This window comes from Indicator indicator, chromosome 34 (genome assembly GCF_027791375.1).
Source record: "Indicator indicator isolate 239-I01 chromosome 34, UM_Iind_1.1, whole genome shotgun sequence".
NCBI lineage: Eukaryota > Metazoa > Chordata > Aves > Piciformes > Indicatoridae > Indicator > Indicator indicator.
This window is the reverse complement of record NC_072043.1, coordinates 534,986-560,576: the sequence shown is the minus strand read 5'-3', so window position 1 is coordinate 560,576 and position 25,591 is coordinate 534,986. Positions and strand designations below refer to the sequence as shown.

General features: G+C 53.7%; 1 protein-coding gene across 1 annotated transcript in view; it reads left to right on the top strand.

Annotated features, from left to right (window-relative positions):
- Window positions 1-25,591, top strand: part of CADM1 (cell adhesion molecule 1) — a 74,986-nt gene that overhangs the window by 35,157 nt on the left and 14,238 nt on the right. Inside the window, exons 4-9 of the mRNA XM_054395551.1 lie at window positions 75-212; window positions 1,941-2,096; window positions 9,663-9,762; window positions 12,652-12,824; window positions 16,545-16,616; window positions 25,460-25,492. Coding sequence (XP_054251526.1) covers window positions 75-212; window positions 1,941-2,096; window positions 9,663-9,762; window positions 12,652-12,824; window positions 16,545-16,616; window positions 25,460-25,492 — 672 coding nt within the window. The remainder of the gene's footprint in view (window positions 1-74; window positions 213-1,940; window positions 2,097-9,662; window positions 9,763-12,651; window positions 12,825-16,544; window positions 16,617-25,459; window positions 25,493-25,591) is intronic.

Sequence of the window (25,591 nt, the reverse complement as noted above, 5' to 3'; positions counted from 1 at the left end):
AGGGTTTTGCCTTGTGGTGGTGATCAAAAAATGTCTTTCTCACCTTGTGTCTCCTCTCGTGTTTGCCACTGCAGTCCCCCCACGCAACTTGGTCATTGATATCCAGAAAGAAGTCGCCGTGGAGGGAGAAGAGGTTGAGCTGAACTGCACTGCCATGGCCAGCAGACCAGCCACCACCATCAGATGGTTCAAAGGGAACAAGGAGCTGACTGGTACGTGTGGCCCCTCAGCCACCTCCTGTCTGCAGCCAGCTGCAGTGATCTGTGTGAGGCTGGGGGCTTGTCCTCAGCACCAGCTTGAGGGGAAACAAGAAAAAGAAAGGAAAAAAAAAACAAACCCATGGAAGGAGCTGCTTTGAAGGGCAGCTCAGGAACAAAGGACTGTGTGGGCAGACAGGTGACTCCCCAGCACAGAAGGGCTGAACTCCACTTGGTCCTCTGCCCACCTGCCAGACTCCAGGTCTGGAGTCGCTCTGTAGCTGGAGGTGACCTTGAGGACAGCCCTGGAGCCGTGCTCTGAATCCCTCCCGTGGCAGAACTGGCTGCGCCGTGCCAGCGGGGGGTGGGATGCTCTCTGCTGAGGCCTCTGCAGGTTCCCAGCTCAGCCTCACGTCTGCCTCTCTTGTTTGTGGAGCGTCTCTCCTTGTTCAGCTGAATATTCATAGCTCCTGGCTGCTGGGGCTCCCCGAGCTCTGCCTGCTCCTGCTGTTTGCACATTCGAGTCACTGCCTCTGGTCGCTGCTGACATGCTGCTTGTTGGGGTCTGTGGGCACATGTGAGCTGGGCTGGCAATACTTCTGTGCCTCACTCCCCAGGACACTGCAGAGCTCTCTGTGTCTCCCCCCCTGAAGCACTGAAGGGCTCTCTGTGGAGTCCAGGCTCATTGCTTCAAACCTACCCCCAACAAAGACAGGAGAAAATTCCCTCTCCAAGCCCAACACCTACAAGCATCTGAGTAGGAGCCCCCTGCTGAGGCCATGCTGAGCAGGGCGGAAGGCAGACCTGCTGCCTGGGCAGCGATGCCCAGCACCAGTTGGCATCAGTGTCGCTTTCTGGGGCTCCTCCCCATCCTGGTGGGCAGTACTACAGCAGTCTGTGATCCTTCGTGTCTGGCTGTCCAGCCTCTGGACGCAGTGTTCCTGTGGTGGCAGCTGAGTGGCAGCTCTCCCCTTCCTATCTACAGACTGCTGAGCTGAGCAGCAGCCCCCTGCAGGACTGGCCCACCCTGCTGCTTCTTGGGAGCTCTTCTGCAGGCAGAAGTGGGGAAGCTGAAGTCCCTGGCTGGGGGCTGGACAGCAGGGAAGCAAGGCTGTGCTGGGCAGAAAGCCCTTCCCCTAAACATCAGGGGGTGCCACTTTCTGTGCCCTTCCTGTTTCGCTTTGCTGTGTTACAAACAAATGTTTGTGTTTGAAGGACCTCAGCTACCAGATGGGACTTCTCAAGAAATAAGTGTTTGAGGGCTAGCAGCAGGGCCTGCCAAGCTCCTGGAAAATCCTTTTGCTCCTGCCTTGTCCTTTCTCCCTCCTGGTTTCTGTTGCCTCATCCTCCAGGCAACTGGTCCCAAGCCATGCTCTGCTCCAGCTGCCACTGCTGGGCTCTCCTTCCTATGGTGCTGGAATGCTGCAGCCTATCAATATGACTTTCAATTAAGTTAATCTGTTTAATCACTTTTCTGGCTAATTGTTGATTCAGGAGTGGGAGGGGATTTGTTGTGCATTGATTTAGGAATTTGGGGATTTGGGGCTGGTGTAAGGGGATCGTCGATTGCAGCGGGGACTTCATCTGGCAGCAGCCTGATGGAGAAGGATGCTCCTTCCCCTCTCCAAAACCTCCATGGGCAGATGGGGGACACTTGGCCAAAGGGCATGAGAAGGCGGGAGGTGCCCATGGTGCCCATGTTGTGGTGATGCTGACTCCCTGCCCCGTCTCCTCTCCCAACAGGCAAGTCAGAGGTGGAGCAGTGGCTGGACATGTACACAGTCACCAGCCAGCTGGTGCTGAAGGTGGGGCGGGAGGACGATGGGGTCCCTGTCATCTGCCTGGTGGATCACCCTGCGGTCAAGGACTTGCAGACACAGCGCTACCTGGAGGTCATGTGTGAGTAGCAAACTTCCCATTCTCTGGCCCTAGCAAATTGCTCACCTAGGAGTTCAGGAGATGGTCACTATCTGATGAAATCCCAGGGGCTTTGTGTCCTGTTCTCCTGTCCCTGGGTACCACTTCATGGGTTAAGCCATGACTCTTCCAAGCCCTTCTGTGGTACCTTCTTTCTCTTAAGGAATAAGTTTCTGTAGCTAGAATTTGCACCATCAAAGGATCCTGTCTGGGCTTTGTAATTGTCAGAACAGATTAAATCTGAGCATTTTCCTCTTAGCAACCTACTTGCTCTTTGAAAAGTGCTTCTTTACTCCCACATCAAAGCAGGTGGCCACCACTGTGAGTTTGCTGGCAGAAACCTGGTGCTGAGCAAAAGGAGCTGAGGGCTGTGCATTGTGAACAGGCAACACTTTCTCAAGGCTTTTCTAAACCACAGTTCCAGGAGCTGTGTGGCATCTGCAGTGACACCGCTGCTGGAGGCCACCACCTTCTGCAATGCTCCAAACATCCTCAGTGCTCACAGTGCACTTCACTTCCTTTAGGAGCTGCTCTTCTGATGGTGTTAACAAGGTTAATGAGCAGGTACCTACAGATCCCTGTGGTCCCAAATGCAGCCATGCCTGACCTTCAGCTGCTGGAGATACTCCAGAGTCAAAGCTGTGCTCAGAAAAGAGCTGCTGAAGGCACAGTCAGAGCCCAGGGTACCAGGGTGGTTCTGAGCACTTGGTTTTGTAGATTCACTCCAAGCGTAGGGTGAATGGAAAGGAGAAGAGGAAGTTTTGTGTTAATTCATCCTGTCTGCCTCATTATGTGCTTTGATTCTGAACATCTTGGTTACAATTCTCCTATCTGGGAGAGGAGCGGGAAGTGATGTTCCTGTAATGAGGAAAACAGAAGTGATCAGATACCAGCTCAGCTGGCAGATCCGAGCTCTGCTAATGTGTAATTCATTTATGCAAACTTAATGTCCATTAACATTTCTTGTAGAGCTCCATTAGCTTTAATAATGCATCAGCACCTTTGTGAGGCTTGATCAAATACTGAATAGGGAGGAGAAGAATCCCAGCTCCCTGCCAGGCCAAGGGGATGCAGCCTTGCTGGGCTTCTCCCCTTGGCTCCTCAGCCTCCTCCAGAATTCCCTTCAGAGACTCTGCAGCCTGATAGGTGGATGGGTCAGGGAGGCCTGCACAGAGCTTGATTCTTCCTCAGATAAATCCCTTCCTGGACATTTTCGTTGGCAGCCTTTACAGGCCCTGCAACAAGGGCAAAGCAGAGGCAGCTGCAGTGACCTGGGTGTCCCATGGGACACACAACCTTCAGCTAACAGGCTGGAGGCTGCTGCTGTGTCCATTGCAGGGGCTTCAGCCCTTAGCACTGATCTTGGTGTCCCCTATGGTTGTTCTGGAGCTGTTGTCTTGAGTCTCACTGGTGAAGAATTTGTGCTTCCATTGTGCTCCAGACTAAGACTTTTAAATTCTGCAGGTATAAGTGTGTGTGAGAAACCGCTGAAGCAGTTTCTGCACTCCTGGAGTGCAGCCTAAGCCTTGCAGAGTTTTTCTCATAGTATGGTTGTTATGCTTGAACAAAATTGACTTTTTGGCCTCAGGCTGCACCAGGGGAGGTTTAGGTTGGATATTAAATGAAAATTCTTGACTGGAAGGGTTCTCAAACACTGGCACAGGCTGCCCAGGGAGGTGGTTGCATCCCCACCCCTGGAGGTGTTTCAGAGAGGCAGAGATATGGTGCTGAGCAGCAGGGTTTAGCAGCAGCCTCGGCAGAGTTAGAGAATGGTTAGGCTGGATTACCTCAAAAGGGCTTTTCCAACCCAAATCATTCTGTGGTGCTGATGACATTGGCTGGGGTGGAGCTAGCACAGAGCCTCCTCCTCCGGGGCCTGCTGAGGAGGGCTTTGCATGGGTTGGTTTTGTGTTCTGGTCTGAGCTAAACTCTGAGCTTGTTCAAAGGGATCATGTTCATATATGGGGACCTGACCCACGTTAGTCCAGGCAGCTCCTGCAGCAGGCAGCAGCAGATGGCCTGAGGGAGAGCAGCAGCAGCTGAACAAGTTGTGCACGACAACCTTGCGGCTCCCAGCAATTAGCAGCTGCAGGGCTCCACGTGCTGGACTGCGTCCAGACATCTGCATTTAGTACCTGCTGTTGGACCTGAACCTAGGCTAGCAAGGGCAGCTGCAAAGCAAACTTTTACCCTTCAGCTCCAAGCTGGTGCTGTGTTGGCTGCTGGAAGAGCCTGAGCAGGAGGAAAATCCTCTTGGATTGCCTCATGGATGAGCAGCTTGCTCAGAGCTGCTACAGGTGTGGGCTTGGCCTCTTAGGGAAGGTGAGCTCCTACCCTCAGGCCTAACTGATCCCTTCTCAACTGACTGATCCGGAGGACAGGACTCCTCTCAGCTGGGGTCTGTGTCCATCTGCTGACCATGAGGTTACCCAGCTGCCAGCTCTCCAATGTGGTGGCCATCAGCCTTCACTAGGGTCCTGTCCTCACACGCATGGTTCCCCCCTGCTTCTCCTGCAGCCAGCAAGGTTTCACTGCAGGTCTGCTGGCTGTGTCCCTCACTCAGGTTCCTGCTGCTGCATTCTCCCTCTCAGTCCTGCTCGTTCCCACCAAGGGCACAGCAGTTCCACCTCTCCAGAACGCCTGCAGGGCACAGCAGAATCTTCTCCTCAGCAGCCCTTAATGTGTCCAACTCGAGCATGAAAAGTGTTGGGGAAGGACAGGAGGATGATGGATGGAGCCTTCACAGACAGGGAGGGATTATTTTGTCTAAGTTGCAGAGGATGGAGAATGTTTTTTGATAAGATGCAAGAAAAAAACAAGCAGGAATCAGAAGTCCTGTGTGGTTTGCACAGCAGGGAGGGGGGTGGGATGCCTACCCCAGGGAACTGTTTAGATTGCAGCCTGCAAAAGGGAGCAGCCCCTGTGCTGATGAGGGACCGGTGTGGTGGCACCCAGGGTGATGAGGGACTGGTGTGGTGGCACCCAGGGTGATGAGGGACTGGTTTGGTGGCACCCACGCTGTGCTGCCTGGCTGGGAACCGTCCCCGTTCCGGCTGGAGCCGCTGCCTGCCGTGATTCACATCCGCCAGCAAGGGCCGGGTGTAATTTTAGCAAGGAAATGAAGCAACAAAAGGCATTAAAATGTCATTAAGGAGCTGAATGGAAGCAGTTATTCTCGGAGACGTCTCAGTTCAGCCTCTGTGGTACTTTTCCTTATCTCCTTACGTGACACTAGAAGGGAAGGTGCCCAAAGCTTGGCTTGGCATTTTCTCAGGACTGGTTTTGCTTTGCTCTCCTGAAGTTGTCACCAGCTGCATACTGGGCTCTGTGCTGTGGACACGTGTCCCTCACACACATGCACCAGCAGGGTCTGCCCTGACCCCTGCTGGGAGGCAGAGACTCTCTGATGGGGGAATTTTTGCACCCAATTATGACAGAGCCTGGCCGTGCGCAGATGCCACTGCACCCCCAGCCCTCCCCGTGCTCCTTTCCAGCACAACTATTAATTGCTGGGTCCGCAGTGAAGTGATTAACATCTCTGTAATTTATCATCTGGAGATTTCTAAAAAGGAACAAATGAGTTGTTTTGTTCACTGAGGTGTTGACCCCTTCAGAAACTTTGATTTAAAGCTTTTTTTCGCTTTGCCTTCCCCCCCCCCCCCCCATTTTAGCAAATATGAAAAGCAGCACAATCAGCCAAGTGTTCAGTTATTTGATTTTCTGGGGCATTAGCCACTCTTGTTTGTGACATTTCCCAGTTGGGTGCTCGTTTGTGAGCTCATTAATAAGGTTTTTCTGGGAAGAATGTTGTTGGGAGTGAGGAGCACACAGCACAGCCTGGACTCTGTCTTCCGCGGGCATGTTCCAAGCCAGCACTTCAGGACTTCAGAGGGGGAGGTGTTTGTGCCACCTCACCTATGCCACCCCCTTTCCTGCCAGGGCCAAGCTTTTAAATGCCTTCAGTCAAGGGCAAAATTGGCAAAGCCTTGTCAGCCTGTCAGCCACTTCACTGATGAGAACAAACTGGGAGGAGTGGCTGACAACCCTCAGGCTGAGCTGCCCTTCAGCCAGACCTGGCCAGGCTGGAGAGCTGGGCAGGGGCAACCTCATGAAGTTCAACCACAGCAAGTGTAGAGTCCTGCCCCTGGGGAGGAACAACCTCCTGCAGCAGGACAGGTGAGGGGGGCCCTGTTGGGAAGCAGCTCTGCAGAGAGGGACCTGCAGTAATCATCAAAAGGGTTTCAAAGCCTGGAGTCAGCAGCTGCTGTCACAGTGCAGGCAGAACGCTTCCTGCTGAGTCCCTGGAGAGGTCCGATTTGGGTTTTGTCTCTTGGCAAACAGTCCAGCGGTGCAGGAGGTGCTGAGCTGCAGTCCCCCTGTCCCAGACCACAGCAGGAGCCTGTCAGAAGAAACAGCCACCTAGAGTCATTTGTAGTTTGTGCTCATTGCCCCTTGTCCTCTCACTGGGCACCACTGAACACAGCCTGGTGCCATCCTCCTGCCACCGTTTGTGTCCTCTCGCACACTACCAGCCAGGCTTTATCTCAGCACCAGGTGTTGGCTGGAGGAGCCCCCAGGGTGTCCTATTGCTGAGGAACCACGATGCCAGTCTTGGGGTGAGGAAGGTGATGTTCTGGGGTGGGGTGAGGCTGGCACACAATGGGATGGACTGAGGGGTGAGGAGCTGGCACTGTGCTCGCCAGGCCAGCAGCAGTTGCAGCGCTGGCAGGCTGGCAGCATAGGGCTGTGGTAACAGAAATCTCATCAGAGGCAGAATGAGTTTGTAATAAGTTTTTCAAATTGGTTGCTGCTGCAGTGTAACCTTTCGACTGCTGGTATTTAACCTTGTATCTCACTCTTAGCTTCTGAATGAATCCAGCTTAATAAAGGTGCCTTATTAAATTACCAGGCTGGTTTTTAAGCCTCTAGAAATAGGCAGAGTAGGAAATAGCTTTGGGTTGTTAGATCTAATTGGCTGCCAGTGGAGTATGCAGTGGCTTGGATGCAGAGATGCAAGTGTTGGTTGTTGTGGAGTCCTTCAGCGCTGTGGCATCGCCAAGTTCGGCGGCGATGCTGCCGGAAGGCACTTGGTGGTCAGAGGCCTGCTGCTGCTTGCCTTATGTCCTGGTCGCCATCCAAGAGAGCTGTTGCCCTGGGTTATGCAGCCACTAGAACATGGCCCTTATAATAAAGTGGTTAATAGGTGGCAAGTGGCTTTGGAAGCCATCACACTACACCAGCGCAGGCTGGCAGCTCAGCTCAGGCTCCCACGGCGCTTGGCATTCTACAGAGCTGCACTGACAGAGTCCATCACCAGAAGAAAATGGACTGGCATGGAGCTGGGACACTTGGCAGTGGAAGGAGAAGTTAAGGTTATCTAGCAGCATGTCTGTAGCAAAGAGAAAATAGCACCACCCCCAAAATTCTTGCTGAGAGCAAGTGAAATGCTTTTGGTGTGCCACAAGCCTGATGAGAATGTGAGGCCTCTGGAGCCCTGCAGGCTTGAGGAACACTCTCCTAAGTGCCTGCTGTACTTGCTGGTGAGCCCTGCCTGTGAAACCTCCACTTGGAACTCTTTTGCCAGCCCCGCTGTGTGCCTGTGTGCTGCCAGGCTAGGGTCCTGCTGCAGGTGATGTCTCTGCAGTGCACAGATCAAGATTGTCCAGGTTAACTCTGCTGCTTTCGTTAATGAAGACCATGGGGCTGAGAGGCTGATATGGAAAGGCTCCGAGTGCTCAGCCCGCAGCTCACCTGGGCACAGCCAGCCTGCAGGGAACTCCCCCTGATCTCCATGACTGCCAAAATACTGGAGTTTGTCTGATGGAAGGGGCTGGGAGCAGCAGCAGAGGCAGGGGGATGCTGCCCTGGGCGTGCTCAGCACCGGCTCGTCCTGTTCCCATCCGCACAGGGCTGAGGAGCTTCTCCCTCCTGCAGCCTGGAGTCTAACGGCATCCATGGCTCTGGCACGGGCACTGAGCTGCTGCTGCAAAGCAAATAATAAACAGGGAGCAGATGGCTGGGGGTGGGTGTGGGCAGGGAAGGTGGCAAGGCTGAGCACGGCGCTGAGCCTGCTGCCGGTGAGTTCTGCATGGCTCTGGGCTCAGCTCCTCTCCTCCTCTTTGTGCATCGTGTCAGAGGCTGTGGCTCAGGGCAGTGCTTCAGCAGCTGCTCTCTGACCTCCCCAGATTCTCTCAGGTGAGATTGTGCCACGTCCCTCCCAGGGCTTCCAGGTATGGAGCATCTTGGCTGTGCCCACACCACACTGTGCCAGGGAGCCAGGCTCACTGGGAGCAGGTCCCTGCTCTGGGATCTGTCTCAAGGGCACACTCAGAGCCTCTGTCACTCACTCCTGAAGAACGTTCAGCTCCGACCTGGACCACACTGGTCACTTCCACCTCTTTATTGTGCACATCCAAGGAGTGTTTTCTGCACTTCCAGGGGAACTGGGACCCTGCCCTTGGGCCGTGTGTCCTCCCCAAAGCCTGGCAGTCCCTGTGCGGGTTCCAGGGTTTCATTGCTGCGAGCAGCATCTGTAATGGGGATTAGTTATAAAATGTTTGTGGTGCAGGCATCTCAGGAGAGGATTTACTGGTGTAGCTTATTCCATTACTGAAAATTATGAGAGTTTAAATTGGTTAAATCCTGACACGGGTTTCCTTTTTTTTTTTTTTCCCTGCCTAATCTCTATTATTCCATAGGCAGCATGTTAATGACTTAAACACAGTTAATAAAATGCAGCCAGCCAATATTTTTGGTAGCAGTTTATTCTCAAAGGAAATAGAAACATCTAAATGCTTCCAACCTTTATGCATCCTGATTTTTTTTTCTTTTTGCCTCCTTTTGCTCCTTACAGTTGAGTAAATTCCTGAAAAAAAATGTATCTATGGCTTAATGGTGTTTATGGTGGGGAATTGATTTCTGGCACTGATAAGGCTTTAGCTATAGCTCAGGTTGCATTTTTAATCTGGGCTTCAGTTGTAGGAGGTAATGAATTTTTTAATTGTGGGCCCCAGGTCTGGGCTGTGGCTTTGTTTTTCCTGCAGGGTCTCACTGAAGTGCTCTCCAGTCTCTCCCTCGCCGTCAGCGCTTTCATTCTCTGTGTTTGTTTTAGGCTTTAGAGGAGCTTCAGATGGACGGAGCAGAACCTTGTCTTGTTTGCCCAGGAGCAGCAGAGGCTGCAGCTCTTTTTTATGTTTCCAGCTCGTAAAGCCCAAGGCGTTGGTGTGCATGGGCACCCTGTGGGGTGCAGCATGAGGAACCCATCCCTGCCCCACAGCAGGGGGGCACAGGGGCACCTTTCAGCTGCAGCGAGCTCAGAGCGGAACTCAAGAGAGGCAAAACCTCTTTGCAAGAAGCAGTGCTTGGGTTGGGTGCCAACTGCTGCCAGCTACCCCTTAGCCCACTGCTTGCCACGTGCCAAGGTGGTTGGCCTGGTGGGGACCAGGAGGACAGCAGACGTTGGGTTGGCTGCTCCTGTCCAGCCTGGGCCATGTGGAGATCCCCAGAGCTGGGCAGGGCGACTGACGAGAGGCTGTTTGTGTCCTGCAGATAAACCCCAAGTGCGAGTGTCCCAGAACTACCCTGTGCAAGGCCTGACAAGAGAAGGGGAGCCGCTGGAGCTGACCTGCGCAGCCTTTGGAAAGCCACAGTAAGTGGAACCCTTCCGTGGAGCAGGCTGCAGGCTGTGCTGTGCTGCAGGAATGTGCCCAGGCGCAGCCTCTGTCACTGGTGCAGGTGTGGGGGTGCCCTTTGCTGCTGTGCATACGATGTGATGACGTGAAAGGGAGGGAAGCCTTCTGTACCCCAGCACCTGCTGCACCCTCAGACATCCTTTCACTTGAATTTATTGCCCTCTAACTGGTGTCTGAGGGATCTCCACTCAGCTCCCGGGAGGGCAGCAGAAGGGAGAGGCCTTGCTTCCATGCACCCCTTCCCCAGGGAGTGTCTCGGGTGGCAGCAGGCTGCAGTCCTTCTGCAGAAGCCAGGCCAGGGGCTGACTCCCCAGGTGGTGCCAGCACGCAGAAGTAAGGCTGGCACCATGGAGCTGGGCACGTGTGGCAGTGGGGTGGGTCCTGGGGGTGAGGCAGTCTGTCCTGCCTGGACTGGCTGGGTGTTGATGTTCATGCCTTCTGCTGCCCTGTGTGGGTGTTCATGAAATGCAAAGTTTTATAATTTCTCGTCTTCTTGCCATGCCGTCAAGGCTTCCTTAGCTAGTTGAGGAAATTCATGCATCAGGAAAATGCTGGCAAGGGAGGGCAGATTTTCTTCCACACTTCCATTGTTGTTCCAGTTTAAGTTTTGTTGACTTCCTTTTTGCTAAGAATGCTCTCTCCTCCACTCGGATTTATGGCTGTCAAGTATTTATTCTCCTTTTTTATTTTCATCATGTTCATGAGATTCCTGCAAACATCCCTGAGATCTGTCAGCATCTCCTTGGTAGCATGCCCAGAGCCAAGGAGCTGCTGCAGGTGCTGCAGAGCCGTCCAGGCTGACAGTTCTGCTGCCGTGGGCAGCGGCAGGCAGGGCGTGAGGAGCAGCAAGAAGGCTGGGGGGATCCTGGCACCCTCCATGGAAGTAGACCTTCTCCTCCCAGGTTGCCTTCTCGATTCCCACTTCCCAATTTCTTCCACTGGGCATGGGGCTGGTTCCTTCCCCTCACATTAGAGACTGGCACGGCCCCTGCTGAGTTCCATTTGAAATCTACTCCCTGCCCAGAGCCTGTCAGAGCTCCTCTTCCTTCCTCCTTGTGGGGGTAGCTGCCATTCCTCCCTTTTGCTCTCAGCTGGGAATTAATGACTGGGCTGCTTTGCTTTTCTTCCTTGCAGGCTCTGAGTAAGACACAGACCCTCAGACAGCACCCGGCAGCACACCGCCGCACCTTGCCTGATTCCAGCCATGTGCTGGGGACCTGCTTATGTAGGGCACCTCACCCGTGCCTGGCAGGAAGGAGAAAACAGAGTGAGATGAGGGGCGGTGCTCAGCTCTGCCTTTGTAAGACAAAGACATTTCACCCAGTCCTTTGCAGAGGGTTAGGAAGCAGGGGAAGGTGTCTCTGGTTAAAGAAAAACACTGCCTTGCAAAATCTGGCACCAAAAGCACTGGGGGAGGGAAGCTCAGAGGAGAACAAAAGAGCACAGATTTGTTAGATCAGACAGAACCGCCCCCCCGAGGACTGTGACAAAGCTGGGAGGATCTCAAAACAGTCACTTTTAGGGCATCCAGGGTGAGACAAGTCTCTGAGAAGAGGCTGTGGTGTAGCTCACGTGGTGTTGGACACCTTGGGACACCACAGTTGCAAATGGCCTTGTGCAAGGCACAGCCAGGAGTGGCAGAGTCCTCTCCACCTGCATCGAGGTTAAACTGCAGTTCTGCTCCCTCAAGAGCGGCTGCTGCCCAGGCTGTGGCTTGTGTGCCAGTGGTACAGGAGAGCACCAAGCCCTGGTCCAAACCCAGAGGTCAGCTTTGTAGCAGGCAGCTGATAGACAGCAGGGTTTGCTCAGTGCTGTGGCTGGGCTGTGGAAGCTTCAGGAGCTTCTCCATCCCAACATCCTCTCCATTCCTCCTCTGGGCAGGAGAAGAGGCCTGAGCTAGGTGAGACCTCCAGCAGCACCAGCTCCTAGTAAAGCCCAAGGTGAAGACCTTGGCACTGGACAGGCTGAAAGCTACCAGTGATGCAGCAAGATCCCCATGGCTGAGCTCCCAGCTGGGGCACCCTCAGAGATGCCTCTTTTTCTTGCTGAGTAGCTGATCTGTCGCCTTCCTGCTGCTTAAAGGCTACAATAATACATAAAATAACGGAGAAAGACTCCCCCAGGCCCCTCAGTGCTTGCTGTCTGTGCTGGCTCTAACCAGAGGCTCCCTCCACCGCCAATCGATGCAGCCATGGTGCTGGTGGTGTCTCCATTTGCAGAGGGGTGCAGGGCAGGGGCTGCCGGTTGGGGCTTGGGGGAGAGGAGCAAGGAAGTCCCTCTCTTATAGCAGCTGGAATGCCGCTGGCGAGCAGCAGGGCTGGCGCTGAGGGCCACAGGTCCATGGCCTTGCATGGGGGAGGGCTCAGGCTTGACCAAGAGGTGCTCCTTCTGCCACACACCATCCAGGTCTGCGCTCACCACTCCCTGCGGAGGCTCCTGGAGCCACAGCCTCCAGGAGGTGCAGGCTCTGCTCTCTGAACAAGCGAATGATTAACCACTCACTAATGAACTTTCTTCCTGCTTGCATTAGTGTTTTCAGACAATTTAAGCTCTGGATACAGTTTCCTGTTTTGGGTTAAAATAAAGTTAAATTGAGGAAGCCTGACAGCATCTGGGCTTGAGTAGTGCAAAAAAAAAAAAAAACAAAAAAAAACCCAAAAAAAAACCAGCAAAAACACAAAAAAAAAAAAAAAAACCCACAAACCAAAAACTCCAAAAAGTCTGTGTTGTTTCTTTGCAGTTTTTCTTGGTTGGGGCTTTCTGTCTGTGGATGAACTTTTGAAGATGCCATCTTTACCATAGGAAAAATAGTAATGTGACTGTTTCTTTTTCTCCCTCCTCTGTAGGCCTACGGACATGAGGTGGTTAAGAGTAGATGATGAGATGCCTCAACACGTTGTAGTGTCTGGTTCAAACCTTCTCATTAGTAACCTAAACAAAACAGATAATGGTACATACCGCTGTGAGGCTTCAAACGCGGTGGGGAAGTCCCATGCGGATTACATGCTGTTTGTATACGGTACGTGAGCACAACCCACCGGTCCTCAGCCCCACCCACCCCCCGCCGCGCCGCCGCGTCGGACACCACCGCGGCCACCCCCGCGGATACCGCCGGCTTGGTGCGAGGGTCACAGAGCTCTGCTGCGCTGCGGCAGGGGCTGCAGAACCCTCCTTCTGCCTCCCCACCTCTCAGTGCCTTGCATCGGGAGAGCTCCCTCCCAGGGAGCAGGGCTCCGGGGCTCGCCTCAGCCCTCACCTGCTGTTGGGGGGAGCTGAGGGAAGAGCCAGGGCAGGGGCACGGGGGGAACTGTGAAGTTCTCTGGCCTGACTGTCCTAGAACTTCTCTGATAGCTCTTTCCTTTCAGTAACACCTCCTCCAGGCTCTGCAGCAGTGCTCCAGGGTGGGGGGCAGGGGAGATTCCAGCTCTTTCATCAGCAAGTTAAACTCCCCAGGAGCCAGCCAAGGGCCCCAGATAATTACAAACCAGTAGAGGAGCTGGGGGGATGCGATGCCTGCAGCCTGTCTGTTGCAGCTGAGCAGACACTTAAAGACTCCTCAGCACCTTCTCAAGTGCCACTAAGTCACTGAGTTCCTGCTTTAATTTCCCAGTTCCTCTGCCTTGTTTTGCCACTGCTCCAGACCTTGTGCTCCTGGCACCGGGTGTTGCACATCCTGAGGACTCAGCAGGCACTTGGAGAGAGCTCCCCCAGTTTAAGGGCCTTGGGCTGCACATTTCAGCTCTGCCTGTTTCAGGGTGGATATGGTGTGGCTGGGCTGGCCTCATGGTGGGCATTGCCTCCTGCTTGGATGGGACAGGAACTTGCTTTGGTGTGAAGTTCACTCCACTCAGAGCTCTGTAGTCCAAATTCCCTCAGAGCAACAGTTCTGACCCAGAGCAGCAGTTGGCATCTCCTGCCTGTGTGTCCCTTGCACCTGAGCCACTCGAAGCCCAGTCTTAGAAAGCTGCCCCAAAGCTGAATCTATGCCCAGCTCCAGCCTTGAGCTGGAATGGAGCTCACCTGCCATTCAGACAGGTGGCTTTCTAGTTCCTGTAGCTCCCAGAGGCTCTGGGTCACAAAATGCAGCCAGGTGTGTTTGTGGTGGAGTAATTTGTCTGCTCGTGGTGTAAAATAATGCCTCATTTACCTCGGTGCTTAAAAAAACTCCTGTGGGGGATGGAGGAGCTGGAAGAGGACAGGGCGGTTCCCCTGGGATGAAAATCAGGGAAGCCACTGCCGTGAAGCAGTTGTAGATGAGGCAGTTTCAGCCCTTGTCTAGTTTCGTGTACCTGGTGCTGGCCTGTTGAGTGCAAGATGAGCCCTTGCCACTGACAAGTGACCTGGTTCTAGAGCTGGTGGGAACTCTCTCACCCATTACTCTGCTCTTTGGATGTGGGCAAGAACTTCCTCAGCACTGCTCCCCTTGGGTCACACCCACAGGAGGAGACCCAAGACAGAGGTGCAGCTTCCCAGGGGGTGGGAAGCTCTGGCTCAGGCATCCAGCAGTTTTGGTAAGCTAGTGGGGGGCTTCTCATGCTCTGTCAGGAGCTTGCAGACGGACCAGGGGTTTACATCCCATCGTGTCCAATTTCTGCAAGTTTGGGAGTGTCCTGCTAGGTTCTGGCACTCTGGACAGCGTGGAAAATCCTTTTGACTCTGACAGGAAAAGGGAAAAGTGCAGAGGCGTTGGTGTGGAGGACGCAGTTGAGCTGTGGCCACCATCTGAAGCCTTCTGTTCTGCTGCTCACAGGGAGGGTGCTGGGCTCACCCCACTCTTCCTTCAGTGGGAAGCATTCACCCCTCCAGCCCATGGCACCTGCTGCCATGCATCAAAGATCACAGCAGCTCTGGGCCTGTGTCCCTGCAGATGTCTCTGTAGGCAGTGTGGTGCTGGGAGGACATCTCACCACACATCTGGGAGTACCTCGCTCCTGGCTGGTGTGGGGATGCCCCAAGTCACCTTAGGTTCAGAACTAGGGGAGGTGTAGACACATCCCCTCCACACCTGAGGTGCTGTAGGGAAGCAGCCATAGCCCCAGCAGGGCCAAGGTCTGACCCATCTCCAGAAAGCAGGGGTGATAGTTCCACAGCCAGGAGACAGCTCTGCACTCCAATGCTTTTATGTGCAAATGGCTTCCAGCAGCTTGCAGAATAACCACTGATGAGCTGTGCTTAACCTGCCTCTGCCTGTACCTGGTGTAAGGAGCCCTCAGCACAGCCACACCCAAAACACCTCAGCTGGTCCAGTGCCTTCCACACCTTTCCTCCTCATGGGAGTGGGTGAGCAAAGCTGCACAGTGTGCACACTATGGCCTGGCTCTGGCTTGTGTTCAGGGAGAGTCCCTAGTGTTGTCCCAGGCAGGTTGGTGAAGGTTCAGGGACCTTCTGCCCCTGATTCTGCTGTGCTTCAGCTCTTCCATCTCCACTCTTCCTTGGGAGCTCTGTGTGCTATGAGTGAGCAAGAAGTGCCCTATCCAAAGTGCAGAGACTAGGATGGTCCAGGTGCAGGGGGGAAAGGAGGCACTCATGATATGCCTATAGATAAACTCCACAGCAAAGCCAGCTCTGGGGTAAAGCTTCTTAACTTTGGGGAAGTTTCATGGAAGATAATAAAGGTGCAGCCTATAATTAAAGTTCAGCTGTCTTAATTAGGGAATCTGAGAGAGCTGGCTTGGAGATAAAAGAGTAGCAGATGTCTCCGTGATGAGAAGTTGACATGAGACAGAGGAAACCTAAAATCAAAAGCCCATGAAATGTTTCATGCTCCATTATTGCTGAACGAAGCTGCAGTTCAAAGTCTTCCTGACTGCTTAGCGCATTCAGTTTGATCATCTGGGCACTGATGCACACTTCTGCCTTCACATCTTCTCCTATCTACCTTCTCCTGCCCAGGCGTTTTGATGAGGATGTGCCCCTGCACGTAAGATAAATGCCCTTGAAGAGCAGCAGCCTGTGAGCTCAGCAGGTCAAGCAGGTCTGAGGAGTGGCTATCAGCCAGAGAGGAGACCCCAGAGTCCCTGATGCCCTCATGGCCCAGCCAAGAGCCTTCTGCTGGCAGGGTCAGAAAAACTGGGACTTGGGTTTTTAATAAGAGCTCCTGGAGCAGGTCCTCAACCCTGAGATTGGTGTTCAGTCCCCATCTGTGTTCGTGAGGTAGCTCTGAACATCCTGCTGCTGCTGGGCTTGGACAGAAGAGAGCAGTGGACTTTGGAGCCCTGGGCAGACAGACACTGATGTGCAGTTAGGCACAGTGGAGCCCCTCACAGCCTCCCCTCCCCCTGGGTTTTCCCATGCATACGCAGGAAGCCAGCAAAGCTCCCCTGTGTCTCTCTGTCCGTGTGCCCTGGTCTCTGTTGTGGCAAGCGTGCAGTTTATTTTCCTTATGCCTCTCCCATCCCATCTCTTTCTCATTGACTAATTTATGCTGGGTTTTATTTGTTTTGGTTTGTTGTTTGGTTCTTTTGTTTTGTTTTGTTTTGTTTTGTGTTTAGCTGTGGAAGGCCAGAGGGGGAGAGTTTTGGGGCCAGACCCCCAGCTGGCACTGGCAGCCATGCCCAGCAGCTGGGGGTCTGTCCCACTGTCCTTAAAGCCAGTGGCTTTAGGGCAGGAACGGTGCCCACCAACCGAGCTGCTTCTTAGCCTCCTTGTTTTCTTCTGATCACAATTGAGCTGCTGTTGTGTTCTGCTTGGTTTTTCTTAATTTGCTTTTTTATTATTTTCCTTTTTATATTTTATCCAGATCCCCCCACAACTATCCCTCCTCCCACAACAACCACCACCACTACCACCACCATCCCTACCACCATCACAGGTATGGTACCTTCATAACCATTGGAAATGTCCTGAATGTTTATTGTCTTTTGTGTATGTAAGCAGAGCATGAAGCCTGGGGAAAAACAGCAAACAGGTCACCTGCATTGTCCCTTTTTGACTCTCCACCCCCCCAGGGGACAGCTGAGTCCTGGCCCGCGGTGCAGGGTGGGATGCTTCCCACTGCCACGGTCCCTGGAGCGCAGGAGCTGCCGCGGCACAGAACACTCTCAGCTCAGTCCTGGTGCCTAACATTAGCTGCTTCCAAACCAAGGGGACAAACGGCCTCACAGCTCCTTTGATTTGGGCAGTGGTCTCAGCCTCAACCCCCTCAGTGCCAAGTTCTGATCCGTTTCTACTCGGGAGCAGAAAGTTTGGTCTTCAGTCTTTGAACTCACTCTGGGACTCCAGGTGCTCCTTCTACCCCCCTGCAACAAGCCCTCTCCCTTGTGTTCCAGAACAGCAAATCCCCCCAGGCCTTTTTTGCTGAGCTGAACACCTTCTGTAGGACCCTTTTTGAGGAGTTGGCTTTTAGCCTTCTGAGGTTTTCCCTCTCCTGTGAGAAGAGAGGAGTAAAAGCCAGCAGCTGGTCACGAGCTGCCTCTCTCTTTCCCACGCATCCACCATGCTCCCACACTCGACCTGACGCTCTCCAGGCACAGGAAAGCCCTTTCTGATTTGTTTGTAATCATTTGCATTGCCATTTTCCTGCTCTTCTGTTTCAACTGCTGCTTGTGCTCCTGCTTTGCTTTGCTTTGTTTTTCGGAGGCAGAGGTGACAAACGGAAGGTGGGGACGGACCATTGACTAGCTAATGGCACCACCTTTACTGTGGCTGTAAACCCTCCCCTGTGGAAATGCCTTCACCTTTGATTTGCTTTTATGAGGTTGCTCAGCTGACTCTACCTGGCCTGCCCAGGGCACTTTGTGGCTTCTTTCCTCCTGAGGTTTGTGCAGCCAAGTCAGACCCTGCTGGCACGGACACGCAGTTGAAGCCCTCCTGCCGAGGTGCCTTACCACGCGCCGCCTGCCATCCACCATCCAGCCCTTGCCATTCTCTGACTTCCTCTTTCCAGGTGCTTATCAGTAAAGCCAACCCCCAGGCACCCACCTTTGGATACTTGAGCCACCCTCCCACTGTCCCATGTCACGATGTGCTTGCTCTGTTTCAGTTCTGGTTTCAGCTTCCCTTCCAGAGCAGAGCTGGGGCTGACCAAAGCCTCCCTGTGAGCTGCTGGGGAGCAGCTCTGTGCACTGGGGCTGGGCTGAGCAGGGTGCAGTTGGTTCTCTTTTATTACACGGTGACCTGCAGCTGCTTTCAGTGGACAGGGCAAAGCTCACAGGAAGAATTTCCCCTGGTGCTCAACTGCTCCTGCCTAGTTTAGGTTGGTGCCTGCACAGGTTAACCATGCTCCTTTTCGTGGGACTATTCCCAGCCTGGCACATCAGGGATCTCCCCAGGACTGGTGTCCAAAGCATGCACTCTCCTCAGCTGCTGCTGGAGGCTCACAGGCTGTGGTTGCTGGCAACAAAAAGGGGGTTGTGGTTTGCTCCTCTGCTGCTGTGAGCTGTCAGTAGCCTCTGGCTTGGAGGTTCCTCCACACTGCTTTGTTGGCTTTCTCCTAGGAAGCATGAGGGGAGGGGGATGGCTCCTGAAGTCAGAGCTGGCTACTCCAGGCCTCCTGCCCAAGATGATATCAAGGGTGGCTGTGGGCTGGCTGCTGCAGTGGCATTGCCTGGGTTTGGCAGCAGCCCTGCAGGGTTTCTGCTTTGCTGACAATGCTGCTCAGCACCCTCACAGCTACAGCTGGGTGCTGCTTCCTGGTTCCATGTCTGTAGCTGTACCAAATCACTCTTGACATCCTGCTCCAGGTTTGCTTTGTACAGGGAGCTGAAGGGATGATGATCTTCCAGGAAGGGAGGACCTTCTGGCATGACATTTTCCAGCCTTTCCTTCTGTTAACTTTCCATCAGAGCAAGCCATTGCCCTGAGGATCAGCACTGCCCCGTGCAAGGGTGTTGCCCCATGGGGAGCTACAACTGCACTGGGAGAGAGTTAGAGGCCCACCAAGGTGAACTGGGCAGCAGCTCTTTGTTTCCTATACAGGCAGAATTGTCGCTTTGCTTTTCTCTCAGCCTAGCAGAAGGACCTCAGGATCAGAGGCATGTGGCTGTCCTACAGTTTTCTCTCCCCTTTATTTGCAGTGATGGAGGATCTGAAACCCAAAGTTTACTGACTTATTGCTGGCAAACCCAGGTGGGTCTCCATTGCCTCCTTGGTGCCTTTCTGTGTTGGATCTGAACTGCTGGAGAGGTCAGAACTGTGATGGGACCATGACATGGTCACTGCTTCCAGCAGTTCCTGCTCACAGTGCATAGGAAGAGGAGGAGTTGATGCTGATTAGGGACATTTCTGTGTTCTTCCCTGACACCCATCTAAGGCGGAATCTTCTTGATGTGTCCTCCCATCTTCTGCCCATGATTCCACCTGCTTGTCCCACAAAGGGCAGCTGAGGCTTCTCCTCCTGCTCTGCACAGACACCAGCACACGGTTGTTTTCCAGCCAGCAGCCAGGCAGTGGGGAGCTGGCAAAAATTCTGCTCTGCAAGAGCTAAGAGACTTCATAGCTGGGAAAAATGAGGTCAAATTAACATAATCTCTGGGATGACACTGCCCAGGAGAGCTGGAACACTGTTGAGCCTCCGGAGACAACCGATACCTGAATTCCTGCTGCCGCCGGCGTGCCGCAGTGCACTCCCAGCACAGCACAAGACCTCGGTGGCAGACACAAAGGTGTTGCCTGTGTCGGCTGGCAGCTGGCTGTGAGGTCTGCCAGCCAGCCAGACTGGCAACCAGTCTTTGGGGTGAGGAGGACTGGAAATCTGCTTTGTTTTGCCTTTCCCCCCAATTTGTCCCATGATTCTGGCCTGCTTCGTGTCCCCTGATGCTGTGAGTAGCTGTGAAAAGCAGTTGTCTTGTTTTAATGTTAAAGACCTGCCCTGACCCAGCTTCTCTGCCCAAAGCTCAGGCTGTAGCTGTTCTGTCATCTCCAGCAGCTGCCCCAAGGAAATGACATTCTTGGAAGTCCTTTTGAGTTACTGGAGATAACTCCTGGGTTCCTTTTCCCTGAGTAAAACCAACAGAGCAATCTCAAAGGTCTGCGTTTGCTACTCCAGGAACCTGGTAAGTGATTGCTCTGGTGCAGGCTCTGATGACAGACAGCTTTTTCCCTTGCTTACCTGCAGTGTTTCTGCTCCAAATATGTTCTGACATGACATGGAGATGCCATCCTGTTCCAGGGAGTTTATCTCCAAGTGCTGATGGCTGCTCAGGAGGCTCACAAATGGGAGCAGACAGGCACCACAATTGCAGCATGGTGCTAGGCCTCTGTGCTCACAGGGTGCTCTGTGCTCTTCAGTGTGCTCCAGTCCCTTTCCAGACCTACCAAGTCCATGCCCAGGGTGAAGGGTCCCTTCGTCAGCCTCCCTTGCTTGGCATGTCCAAATCTTGAATCAATACTGCTTGGGCTGGCCTGTGGAGCCACTAGATGATCCTTCTGCAGGCTGCAGGTTTTCATCAGCAGAGGCAAGAAAGGCTCTGTGTGACTTGAGGGCATCCGGAAACCAGCAAGCTCCTGAGCAGGAGCTGCTAATTGATGCTGAGGCTGAAGATCACATCTTGACCAGGGTCATGCAGTAGCTGAGCTCTCTTGGCCCATGCTGTGTTGGGGCAGAGGGCTCTGTCTCTGCTTGGCAGAGGCCAGCTAGATGCCAGCTCTGGGCACCCATTAGAAACCACACTTCTGTCATCTTGGCCCCCTCAGAAATAATAACATGTGGAAATCTGAAGTGTTTGAGGAGAAAGAGGGTAGCAGGTCCTCAAAGCTTGGATTCATATGCTGGAAAACTTCCAGATGAGGAAAACGGTGCTTGAGTCCTCAGTGGAAGTTTGGTCCAGCCCAGGTGCAGCTGCTTGTCTGAGTCCCACCTCTGCAGGGGATTCATTCCAGCAGGTGTCTGCAAAGGTGATGGCGGAAAGGGTGCAGGTCCAGGTATTGCTCACTTGCCCTGCAGCTGGTGTGGGAGGTGAAGAGGCTGTGTGGGGAGGACTCAGGTGCTGGGTACCCACAGAACCCAGCTTTGCACCCCCTAGGGGCAGCCAGGCATGCAGGGTGCTGCTGGGTCAGGAGTGGGCAGAGCATTTGCTGCCAGTCAGATCAACCCAGGAGGGTGGTGGCCAGCTCCAGCCTGCCTGGATGGGCCCATTCCTAGCCCCCTCCTCCAGCTTTGCCCTGCAGAAGGAGGGAGATGTCTACCCCAGGTGTGCTGCCAGTGCAGAGGGGCTCAGCCCTGTGATTCCTTCCCCTAAAATTCTTTATTGCTTAACTTTCGCTTTCTGCCAGAGCTGCTGCATGGCCCTGGTGAAATGTCAAGTTAATTTGGAGGTGATGCTGCACCCTGTGACATTTTCATCCAGGATGTGACCACGTTAAAGGGAATAAGGGAAGAGAGGGCAGCTGACAGGCTTGTTACAGAGAATAAGATGAAATGAAACTCAGTCTTTTAGTACCATGGGCACAGTGCTGTCACAGCTGCACTTAGCGCTGGTGACACAGTGCCAGCAGTGCAGAAACCATCGTCTGGCTGGACAGAAAGCCTGACTTGAGGAGAGTGAGGGTGGGGGAAGCTGGGCAGAGGACTTGTCCTTTCTCAGGTGACACAGGCTGCCTGTGGGTAGAGCTTCAGAGTGGTCAGGCCTTGTACAGTGTCTGTAGGATGCCTGGCAGCAGGGTGGGTGGCACCCTCTGAACCCAAAGGCTTCTCGGTCTCAGCAGAGGTGGGAGTGAACTTTACCCACAGAGCACGTTGGTGGCTTCTGCAGGAAGCTGGAGGCAGGTCTGATGCCCTCCAGGTCAGGGTGGAAGTGAGCCCCAAATCGTCACAGGACATGCCAAGGCGTGGCCAGAGCTGGGACACTAATTCTGGTGTATTTTTGCTCCTGTCACACACAGCTGCCACCCAGACTGGCATTGTTTTGGTGGAACATCTGTCCCACAAGTCAGACTGTCTCTGGGGTGCAGTACAAAGGCTCCCAGCACAAGCTGGAGCTGCTCATGGGGATCGTCATGGAGCAGCATCATGCAAAGTGCCTTTCTCCAGCCTTCTGAGGAGTGGTTAGCAAGGGAGTGCAGGGCTCTGCCTTTGCACCCTGCAGGTCTTTGGGGCACCTTTGCCCCTTGGGCTGCCCTCAGGATGTCATGAAGAGGTGACCTGCTCTGTCCCGCAGGTGTTCTGTGGAGTTCCTGTGGGGCTTTCATGGGCCTCAGGGACCTGGGACAAAGCAGAAGTCCTGTTTGTGGTGCTGCATGGTGAGTGGCTGGCTGGGCTTGCTGCTGCCTCTTTGCCCTGACAGAAGCATCTCCTTTTTCTGTTATTTTGAGGCTGTGCTGCTATAATTGGCCCTGCACCAGCCCTGTGCTGTTAAGCTCTGGTGTCCTGTGTGCTCCTGAAAGGCAGCTGAGCTTTGGAGCTGGTGAGCTCAGTGTTGCTACTGGGGGCTGAATGTTCCCCTTCCAGGCTCCTTCTCCTGCAGGCTGAGGACTGATTACAGCCAAGTGTAAAGGGCTCAGCCTGCCACATTCCACATACAGTTTGAAGTTGGAGAGAATCCATTTGAAAAGAGGAGGAGGCTGAGGGATGGAGCTCAGAACTCAAGTAAAGGCTACCCAGATGCCTTCATGCTGGGACTCTGAGGCCATGTGTGTGTGAGTGCTCCTGTGGCTGCCTAAAGAGGTGCTGAGTGCCTGCAGCTTGCTCAACTGGCAGGTAGCACCACCTGCATCACAAGGCCATGTGTGTTGGTGTCTTCATTCCAGGGCTGGCCACTCTAAACCCTGTTCTTGGGACTAGGGCTGAACAGAAGTCCCGGTTAAGCAACTTCCTGCAGCTTCTTTGAGGCCAATGCTTCCCTGCTTGGGACCCTCCTGTAGTTATCAACCAGCCCTCTGGTGAATTTTTGTGCACCTCTACTGAAAGTCCACTGCATTGCTTTACTCCTCCCTGTCCAGCACCTTTTGTTCTCGTCCTGATGAGAATCAAGGAGAGAAGCCTTTGTCTTAAGATGGGAAGTGCCTCATGGAGCCTCTTTCTGGGCTTCCCTTGTCCTCTCTGCTTTGCTGCACCTTTTAAAGAGCCCTTTCTCCAGCACTGACTTATGCTGTGAGGCATCAGCTTCCCTGGTTGTGCAGGTGCTGCACACACTGATGGCTCAGCACCAGAGCAGTGCCTTGGGGTGATGGCAAAGCCTTGCGTGAGCTTCATCCAGCCTTAGTTAGGAGCTTATCAAGGGCTTTCTTCTGGTTCCATATTTGAGGAGGAGAGATGATTTTTCTTCCAGGCCATGGGGCAGCAGGCCCTCCTCTGGGGTCTGGCCATGAGCCTGGCTGTTCTCCAGTGGGAAGCAGAGGTCAGCAGTGCATAGTGGAGTTCAGGGCAGTGGTTGGGAGCTGTGGGTTGTCTTGGCAGCAGCACAGCAGGGCTGAGCCAGGCAGGGTTTGGTGTCCACAGGGCTTGACCTGGGGTCCTTCATCCTGCCCCAAAGCAGCAGTGATGGTTTCTCTCCCTGCCTGTGGTCGTGTGCCTGTGGTGGGGCCATTCCTGGCTTCCCCTTAAAGTGATCCTATTCCTCTTGGGAGCACTGTGCATGTCCAACCCTTCTTCTCAGAGAAGCCTTGGGGACTGAGGACTTCTAGAGAGCTGTGGCTAACCTTTAACTGGTCTGTGTTTCCTCTTGCACCCATCCAAACCATTTGCTAATCATAACTTTGTCATTCCAGCTGCAGCCAACATCTTGTTTGACTTGGATCTGTGTCCGCACTTACAACCGCTTGAGAACTTTATTTTGTGTAACCTGTTGGTCTCTGTCCCCAGCCGGGGAAGCGAGATGCACTGTGCAGGTCCCACTCTCCTGACCAATGTCTCTTCCAGCACCTGAACTCGAGTTTGCTTTCAGCAGAGTCTCTACTCGGTGCAAAAGCTGATGTCACTTTTCTTGTTGCAGGAAGACAGCAAATTGAGGCTCTTTATTGATGCTGTCTCAGGAGTTAATGCTTGGGTTTGCAGCCCTTTCTAAGCAGCAACTTTCCCCCCACCTTCACCACCATTTTCCCCTTCACCATTTGCTTGGTTAAAGCAGGGCAACGTTGGGGGCTGGCTGCCTGGACACACAGGCAGGTCCTGCTCCTGTTCTCCTCCTGGCTTGGGAAGGAAGGCTTGGGAAGGCTTCCCTCATAGCCTCTAGCACAGCTCCCAGCAGGAGAACAAGCGCAGGCACCTTGCAGCAGGGTTAGGTTTGATAGCCAAGAGCAGCACAGCAGCTCCTGGCAGTGGGAGCAGGCTGCTGGTGGCTGGAGAGTTTGTTGTGCCAACCTGGGTGCAGTGGGTGACATTGTGCAGGGGTTCTCTGTTGTGCTTTCTCACTAAGGCATGTAGAGCTTGCACCTGTAAGTATTGTGTACTCCTTGTATGATTCTTGTCCTCACTGCTGCTGCAGAAATCCAGACCCCGGGCTGCCCTCAGCTAAATTGCCAAGGTCCTTCTCTGCCCACCGCTGGCTCCAAAGGTGCCAGAGGACTGCAGGTCCCAGGCCCCTCCAGGCAGCGTGGAGGCAGAGGGGATGCCAGTGGGTCTGTCACTGCTGCTAAACCCAAGCTCAGGGCAGGCAGCAGAGCTCCTCTGGGCACTCACTCTGTGATTTTACTCCTTTAAACATTGCCTGCTCCAAGCCAGGGCTCAGCTATGGCCCCAGGGTGTCCACAGGGATTGCAGGGCTACAGCTGAGTCATGAGGAGTCTGCGCAGCATGACCACAGCTTCATCCAGTTGAGGAGGAGAGGGTTCCAGTACCTCAATAAGCATCCATTGGATAATGAGAACAACCCTGGCCTGGAGCTCCTGGTGTGCAGGAAACAGCGCAGGGCACCGTCAGGAAAAGCCTTCAGGTTTGGGTCAGTCTAATGCTTGCAAACAGCTTAAGGAGCTGAAGCATCACCCTGTGGGCAAGGCAGCAGCCCCCAAGAGGCTTCCAGTGGTTTGCAGCATATGGAGTAAAGTCAGCTTCAGACTCTGGCCCCAGCAGTCTGGTGTGTTTGAACTGCCTGCAGTTGTTAACCAGTTCATGCCTTCAGTAGAGGCAGTGCAGTGTCTGCATTTTGAGAAGGTTTTGTAGACCAGAAGCCTGATGCACCCTGCCAGAGCCTGGCTTGTGGTGGCCAAGGGGAGCTGCTCACACCCTCAGTTCCAGATGGGAGATTTGGGGCAGTCTGCTCATTTTTAGCTTCACACCTGTCAGCAGTCTGGGTTCAGAGGCTGCGCCAGCAGGTTCCCTGCCTTGGGTGAAGGAGGAGGAAGAGGGCTGTGGGGAGAATCAGGTCCTGGCCCCAGGGCTTTGGTGAAGGCAATGTTTGAATGAGTAAAAACTCTTCTCCAAGTGTCAGCTCCTTGTCCTGGTCCTGAGCTTCTGTTTTGGTCTGTGCCAACACAAGCGCTGGTGCAGGTGTGCTCCCCACGCCCTGCTCCCCTGACTTTGCAACCACCAGGGCAAGGTCCTGGTGAAGAGTCCAACCCCTGTTTTCCTCAGGCTCATAGCTTCTGACCTGGAGGCATGTCTTCTAAACAGTGCAACTCACTTCAAATGCTTTTTGCCTTTCATTTGATTATTGCTTGTCACGCAATGTTCTTTGAAAGCTTGCTCATATATTATCTGTTCCATTTTTCCCATTTTCCCTTTTTTTGCATGCTGTTCCTCCTGTTTCTTCCCTTCCTCCAATCCTCTGTTCCCGTGTGTAGACACAACGGCGACGACAGAACCGGCAGTTCACGGTTGGTATCACATTCCTGTTTCTCTTATTTCTCAGCCCTGCTGAGTGGCAAGACAAGCCTGGGAAGGGGAAGCAAAAGAGGGAAGCATAGTCTTCAAGG